Genomic DNA, 8,635 nt, shown 5'->3' with positions numbered 1-8,635 from the left:
TTTCGCAGAGCCACTCTTCTTATTACATGCTATTTAATTTGATCAAGATTGAGTCGAGTCAAGTACAAGACACTGAAGACGACCACACAGTTGTGGTCGAAATACGTATCTGCAAAGATAACGAAAATTAACTGGTGGAATTAAATGGACAGTACTTAATTCGTCTTAGACGGTTCAGAAGAATAAGCTATTTTACGAAACGGGTGAAATGACAGGAGACCTAACACTAAAGCCCCAAACGCAATACAACGGAACGGCGACGGAAACGGCAAATTTGACAGAAAATATATGGGCTAACTGGCAAATTTTCCGTTTCCGTCGCCGTTCCGTTGTATTACGAGTAGCACCGTCGGTGGCAGTATATTCGTTTTTAACCAAGTCTATAGAACACGATGCTTAAGTAAAAAATAACGTCATTATACTTGAAAAAGCACAATACTCTAATTTTAGTAAAAAATAATGAAAATTATCGTATTTAAATTTTTACCGATTTTTCACACCGAAAAAAATCTTTATATTGAATATATTTGTCGCACACATAAATTTTTGCAATTTGGCGACCCAAATATATGCAATTTGTACCCACACATAAATTCAATAACTGCATATTAGAGACCACACATACATTTTATTTGATTATAGATTATATTTGTACTTCGCGTGGAGAGTGGTTATGTGTGCACTAATAAGAATCATGAATTAAATTAATGGATTTTTGCCAATAAAATGTGTGGAATTTTGTAGTGCACATAAACATTATTAGGTAAAAAAACTAATTTTAGGTTTATCACATCTAAGCGTGCGCGTAAAACTGCTGGGCATTCTGTCTGCTGTCATAATAAAAGGTGAGGTGAGAAACAACTGCAAGCGTATTAGTGGATGGCGGATGGATGGATTGATGGATGGATTTTCTCACCTTAGTATGTAAAGTCATTGATCCTTTGCATTCATAATAAAAGGAAACCATACAAGACATCCCAGACATCCCGTATTAAATATACGTGCTTGAATTATCAAAAAATCTTTAAAGTTGATTTAAATCCAAAGAAATGTATCCACAAAGTTCACAGAAAAAGTATTGGACTTTCAAAAGTGAACAGGAATTGGCGGAGCTTCGCCTAAAACAGAATCGCAATTTTATTGCCCGGCATGGAACCGAAATGTCTGTAAGTATCCCTCTGGCACTTTTCGCGGATGTACATTCATATCATTGCATTATTGCATATTTAACATTATTTTCGCCAGGAAGAACAAAAATCATCATTTTTCTTGTCAGCCGACGAGGAACGGCTGCTACTGAAACAGTATGAGCTTCAGTTGAAGGAATTCTGCAAACGGTTCGAACCCCCCATGCCAAAATATGTCGTCGGAACGGCTTTCCACTATTTCAAACGCTTTTATTTAAACAACTCATCGATGGATTATCACCCTAAGGAAATTCTGTAAGTCTTCATTTGGATTAGGCAGCCGCTTTACACTTAACTGTCCCTTGGGAATTCAAACTGATAGTTCTCGTAACCAAAATAACATCAGGACAAAACTTCTCATGAGATTAACCCTTTCCTTCTCATGGTAGCTGTAGAGCGCCATCAAATTTTGCACCTTCCAATATTCATAGAAATATTTCAACAACAAAAAGTAGTATTTGACACAACTTTATGGTTTCATTAGACTGCAAATATAATCAATTTTGAGTAAAAATAGTGAAACTATTGAAAACAATCAAGTAACTATTGATTTACAATCAAAAACTTTTTTTTTTCGTTTTCCACTAATTTAAGCTATGCCAAATAACTTTTGTTCTAGCATTTTTTTTCATAGATGATTCCTTCCTATCGTATCGTTGAAAAAAATCGTGGGAAAGAGAGGGTTAAAGAACTAAATTTTGATTATTTGAATACAGTTTAGGAAAATTCATATCTAAGTTCACTTATAACTATTCCTACTTGACTAGAGCTACCTGTGTGTACCTTTCCTGTAAAGTGGAAGAATTCAACGTTTCAATCGGTCAATTTGTGGCAAACATCAAAGGCGACCGTAACAAAGCGATGGACATAATCCTGTCAAACGAGTTATTGTTGATGCAGGAGCTGAACTACTATCTTACGATTCACAATCCATTTCGACCGATTGAGGGATTCCTGATTGATATAAAGGTACTTGCGCAATTCCTCTTTTGTTCTTTTGAATAATAATTCGTTTTCTAGACTCGTTTTAATATGAGCAATCCTGATAGGCTTCGTCCAGGTATTGACGACTTCATAGATAAAACATTCCTCACAGACGCACCTTTGACGTACGCCCCTTCTCAGGTATATTTTTAAATTCTTCCATGATGCATTTTCATTAATCCACTTATTCTAACAAAGATTGCGCTAGCAGCCGTTCTACACGCAGCCAGCAAAGAACAGGAAAACCTTGATAAGTACGTAACTGAATCGCTTTTCGGAACAGCGAAAGACAAACTACCGGTTTTGATAGAAGCTGTACGTAGGGTACGGTCGATGGTCCGTACCATCGAGTTGCCTCAGAAAGACAAGGTGCGAGCACTCGAGAAAAAGTTGGAAAAATGTCGAAACCAGGAGAATAATCCCGATAGTCAAATGTATGCTGAGTTTGTTATATGATAAAAAGTTTTGTTGTGATATCTAGCTTTTTTCTAGCTACAAGCAACGGATGAAAAAGATGTACGAAGATGAGGATGACGCCGAGCTGCTGAGCTCCACTTACCACATGAACGCAACCGATACAAGCTTAGAAGTGTCCCAACTGAACAGCAGTAACTCGGCTAATATGTCAATAGAATGAATCTGTAGCTCAGGTAGCTGAACACAATACGATCATTGTGCTTTAACAAATTTTGAGCTAGATCGATTCATGAGATCACATTTCCGTACAAATTCAAATTGTTATGGCAGTTAAATTGTAATAAAGTTTTCATAAAATTTTGTAAACTAGGACATAATGACCAATAGAGGACGCTCCAGCCATATTTGCATTATTACAGCATAATATGTATAAACATTGATATGGAAATGCTAATATCATCTTCCAAACTTAGACGTACATGTTCCCGCATACGGGAGCTTGGCAGAAGGAAGTGCGATATGTGCCATCACAAATATTGCCCACCGCTCGCTTTCAAATCGACTTCTATAAAACATTCTTCATGCCTGCCGTATCCTAACGGAACTATCAATTCTATACTTTCGCCTCTAATTCTATCATGAACATGTACGTCTAAGTTTGGAAGATGATATTAGCATTTCCATATCATAATAAAGGATTATATTCCATCAATGATATTTCCATCAGCTGATCAAAATGCAAAACCATTTTTTCCTCGCTGCCTTTACTTCGATAGGTTCGACACAGCCATAAGTATTTTCAGTATAAATGCGTACTTCCCGCAGCAATATATGGTTTGACAAACAGACGTAACACAAAAGAAATTATCATCGACCATGACTTCAACGATCAATTTGAATTTGATTGATTACACCTTTCACAACTAGAGCCGCTAGCGTTGTAATCCTTCGAGTTTGACATTTCCTCTAGCGCCTTCTGGTGACAATGTCATACGAAACATTGTTTCGTGTAACATGCTCGCAAGGTGATGGTAGAGGAGTTGAGCCACAGACAAACAGACGTAAAAGTTTGAACATTTTTCAGGAAAATCCATCGCCCAGCTCCTCTACCACCATCTTGCGAGCATGTTGCACGAAGCTAATGTTTCGTGCGACATTGTGTCACCAGAAGGCGCTGGAGTGAAATGTCAAACTCGAAAGGATTACGACGCTAACGCCTCAAACGCTGTAATCGATCAAATTCAAAATTGGTCGTTGAAGTCATGGTCGATGGAAATTCTCTAGTGTTACGTCTGTTTATCTAATGATTGAGCTATGGATTTTTCAGCAAAATGTTCAAGCTGTTACGTCTGTTTGTCTGTGGTTCACTCTTTTTGTGCATTTCTCTCTATTATCTGTGGCTGAAATGGTGGTGTTTGACAGTTTATAATTGAATAGAGGGAGAGTTTCCAATCAGAAACAAAACCTATGTGAGCGCACAGGTTATAACTATACTCGCATCAGCCGAAATTTACCCCTTTCTGAAGTTTGTTCTCTCTTCGCCTTTCTTCCTATTCTCTCAGGTAAGAACAAAATGTATGTCTGTCACCATGCTCTGTATACTTACAGCGCATTTACAACGGTATATCTGCCCCTAGTATTACACTTGATTTCGACCCGTTCAACGTTATACGAATCAGCCGGATCAGTTTCGCCGGAAAACGATGTTCAAGCATAATTTGCCCTAAATCATTCCGTTTCACTGAATCGTACGCCGCCTTGAAATCAATAAACAGATGAAGTGTCCGCAAGTTGTACTCCCAGAATTTATCAAGGATTTGTCTCAGGGTAATCATTTGATTCGTCATTGATCGGCCCTCACGAAAACCTGCTTGGTATTCGCCGACGAAGGACTCTTCAAGCGGTCTCCATCTGTTGAACAGAATACGGGACATAGTTTTGTACGCCGAATTAAGGAGGATTATTCCTCGGTAATTGGCGCACTCCAGTCTGTGCCCTTTCTTAAAGAGAGTATCAACTAGGCATAAATCCTACAAAAACTTCCATTATCCCTTTCACCAAACGGAGAAAGGTACAACTGAAACCCCTTTTCTTGAATCAAACACAATTAGTTTATTCAAGTGAAGTAAAATATCTAGGTGTCATACTCGACGCAAAGCTTAATTGAACTCTCATCTCCAATCAGTTGCTTGCAGAAAGGTCTCAATACACTTTGGGTTTGTTCAAAACCCTTGGTAAAAAGATGGGGCCTAAAACCAAGTATGATCATGTGGATATATAAAACCATTGTCCGTCCCAGGACAACTTACTTCCCTTGTCTGGTGGCCTAAAACTAATGAGGCTGCTGCAGAGGCTAAGCTCAACAAAATCAACGCACCGCTTGCATAGCCATCACTGGTGCAGTTCGTAGTACCACCCACTTTGGCCCTAGACGCAATGCTTCACCTGCCCCGGTTAGATCAATTCATAAAGCTGGAAGCGGAAAAAAGTGCTCTAAGGTTAAAGAGAACAAAACACTTGCTGTCAGGGAGACCTTACGGGTCACCTCAGCATATTAAATGAATTTGCCATAAATCCCGCAATAGGAATTTGTAGTGACTGGATGGAAACGGTAGTCAATTATGACTTACCGCTGATGTTCATTCCTTTCCCGCCAGGAGTGGGAAGGAGGTGGACCAAGCGTTCCAACAGGCTCTATAAATTTCTTCTGAATAGTTCGAAAATGAATAATCTGACAGGATCCGGAATCTATGGCCCTAAACAAAAATTTCTGTCCACTTAGGACAGTGGCCTACAATATTTCAGGCGGAAAATATATGCAATATTAGAATGCGTGTTATTATGCCTGAGGAGAAAGTATAGATTTGCAAAAATATGTATTATCTCTGACAGCCAAGCGGCACTTAAGTCGCTTAATAACTACACTTGTAACTCAAAGCTAGTGTGGGAATACGTTCTGGCTTTGAAAAACTTATCCATACGCAATCGAGTCTACCTATATTGGATCCCCAGGACATACGGGTCTAGAGGGAAACGAGATTGCTGATGAAACAACCAGGAATGGATCTAATGAGAAGGTTCATTGGCCCTGAGCCCTTCTGCAGGATCTCAGAACTGCTCTGTAAAATGGAACTGAACAAATATATGGTCAGTCAAATCACATCAAACTGGAATGCACTTTCATACGAGCCAATCCAAAAGGCTCGTAACGATTAACCCCAAGAAAAACCCCAACAACTATTGGGTCTCAACAAAAGGGATCTCAACATCTACACCGGTCTAATAACTGGACACTGCCCTGCAGATACCATCTACAAAAGATCGGAGCAATCCAAACCTCAAATTGCCGCTTCTGTGACGAGGAGAGAGAAACATCAGAACACATCCTCTGCTATTGCAGTGCACTCACCCAACGTAAGGTTCAAGAAGTTCTCAGCAAGCCCTTTTTAGGGCCTGCTGACATATGGATCTTTTCCCCCAAGGACGCGGTTGGCTTCATAAAGCTAGTCTCCCCAGAAAGTCACATACTGTAACTCAGGATCTCTATTCATCAATAATAGATGGGCTTGAGGTCAGTCGATACCAAGGTATCTCAGTGGCAAACATGTTACTGAGATAACTTGCGTATTTACAGTAAAAAGGGTATATCACAATAGTCCTAAAATCTGGACGCAGTGATCTTCACCCGACAAACGAGGAGAAAGAGAGGGAAAATGAGGCCGTCCAACCAGCTAGCAGGGATTTCCTCGTCTTCCGATATTTTCGACATAATATGGTGCAGAATTTCATAAAGCTCACTGCCATGTTTGAGAAGTTCAGCCGGAAGCTGGTCCTTCCCCGCAGCCTTATTGTTTTTTTAACCTCATCTAGTGTAGGCGACTCCACATCTTGTCCATCGTCGGTAATATTTTATTCTGCTCACCGATGCACCGTCACTTCCACTATTCAACAAAGTCTCGAAGTGTTGTTTCCACCTGGCAGCCACTTCGGTTTTATCTGTCAGCAAATGCCCCTGTTGGTCGTTGCACATGACGGGAGATGGCGCTGTCTTTCTCCGCATGTCATTGATAGACTCATAGAACCTCCACATATCGTTCTGCTCCATTTTTTCCTGCGCCTCGCTAATCACTTGTTCTTCATAATGCTCTTCTTCTTCCCTGCGGTGGGTTTCGTTTTCGGCTGCCCTGCTTCCTTGTACCGATCTCTATTTGATCGGGTACCCGACACCAACATCCGACTTCTGGAAACATTCTTCTCGTCTGTCACTCTCTGACACTCCACATCGAACCAACTCCGCCCTGGGTCGCCTCTGTACAGTGCCTACCACTTCGTGCTGTTGTGCTCACCGTTCTGGATCGACTCCCAAAGATCGTTGACGTTATCACTAACGTTCAACGCACTTATCCGCTCGTCGAGCTTCTGGCGGTACTCAACCGATACTCCTTCCGCCGACAATCGTTGGATATTGTATCGCATCGTTCGCTGTGATCTTTTGTTCGATATAGTTGACAACCGTGATCCACCGCATCACTCGCTTCATTTGCTTGCCCATCACTACGAAACCAACTCCATGCTCTGCTTTTCCGCCGCCGCTGTGATAGATGTTATACTTAAATGCAGTGTTGGTCGTGGGGTCCACGGCTCGGAATTCACGTTCTCCGGATCTAGGCCATCGGACTTCTTAAATAGCGGCCACGTTCACTCCAACCTTCTGCAGTTCACGAGCCAGAAGGCTCACTCGTCCAGGTTCATCTAGGGTCCTGACATTCCAGGTACCGAGTTTCCAATCATAGTCCATATTTCGTTGACGAGTCGGTTGCCAAAAATAACGTTCTTTTTTTCTTCTATCTCCATTTTTCGTGGTGGTTGGGAGGCTTCAGTAAGCTACCTTACCGGGGTCGCGTTACCCACATCGCGCTGGTCGGGCTGCCACCTTAGGCATAGCTGACGCGATACAGCATTTCGTTGATCAGCCGCTGGGTACCAGGCAGACGCTGTTTGAGCCGCACATCCTGGTGAACATACGCTCGGAATTTACCTTCTCACGCTAGCTGATGTCAGAAGGACAAAATGCCCACACTACACTACCAGCTAAGTACACAGCCCTTAGCTGGCGGTCTTTTGTCATCGGACGACCCGCGGAAGCGTGAGATAGGAACTTGTGGGGACCAGAGCTCTGTTGGGCGCTCCTTCCTTGATGTCAATCCACCATTCTGCAGCCCCGTGCGATATATACCATCACAAATATTGCCCTCCGCTCGCTTTCAAATCGACTTCTTTAAAACATTCTTCGTGCCTGCCGTACCCTAACGGAACTATCAGTTCTATACTTTCGCCTCTAATTCTATCATGAACATGTACGTCTAAGGGTCTGTCTCATTTGGAGAATTAAACTTAAAAGTGACAGTTCAAAAATAAAAACAATCACCCGGTCATAAGAATGGCTGGTGCTACCCAGCAATTCCAATAGGACATCGATGAAAAATGATTCGATATCTGTCAAAAGTAATCTTGCTCTGCGAGCAGGGTTATTTGATAATTATTGAAATGTCACTTTTAAGTTTAATTTCGGTTTAATTCTCCAAATGAGACACACCCTAAGTTTGGTAGATGATATTAGCATTTCCATATCATTGTAAATAGTTTAGCTTCACGTATTATGATTGCCATGGATAGAGATGTCGTAAAATCCCGATTAATCGTTTAGTAACTAATCGATTACTCTAGATTCTTGTCGATTATTGAATCGATTTATCGTTGAGAAGTAATCGATTCAAAATTAATCAAAGTAATCGATTAATTTGCGACATCTCTAGCAATGGAATGTAAAAATCAGAAGGGTTATACCTATACCTTAAAGACACGAACGCCCGACGTAAACTACACTGATGGGCATAAGTTTTCGTCATATTTTCATAGTACTCTCTATAAAAACATAACGAATACTTTTGTCCATCAGTGTAAGTAAAACAGATACATATTAAGAAAATTCACTTGATTGCCTATGTCACTGGTTTGAACATGAGTATTAGAGTGGGCATCTTGGT

The 8,635-nt window shown here is 40.9% G+C and overlaps 1 protein-coding gene across 1 annotated transcript; it reads left to right on the top strand.

Moving 5' to 3' along the window:
- The first annotated feature begins 909 nt into the window (after positions 1 to 909).
- LOC134213234 (cyclin-H) lies at positions 910 to 2,992 on the top strand. The gene is made up of 6 exons (XM_062692009.1): positions 910 to 1,166; positions 1,246 to 1,442; positions 1,955 to 2,156; positions 2,208 to 2,312; positions 2,370 to 2,605; positions 2,664 to 2,992. The coding sequence occupies exons 1-6, from the start codon at positions 1,050 to 1,052 to the stop codon at positions 2,806 to 2,808; spliced, it is 1,002 nt and encodes a 333-aa protein (XP_062547993.1). The 5' UTR covers positions 910 to 1,049; the 3' UTR covers positions 2,809 to 2,992.
- The last annotated feature ends 5,643 nt before the right edge of the window (positions 2,993 to 8,635 follow it).

This window comes from Armigeres subalbatus, chromosome 2, assembly GCF_024139115.2.
Source record: "Armigeres subalbatus isolate Guangzhou_Male chromosome 2, GZ_Asu_2, whole genome shotgun sequence".
In the NCBI taxonomy this organism is placed as follows: Eukaryota; Metazoa; Arthropoda; class Insecta; order Diptera; family Culicidae; genus Armigeres; species Armigeres subalbatus.
Note: the sequence above shows the minus strand (reverse complement) of the source record. Positions and strands in the feature narration are given on the sequence as shown.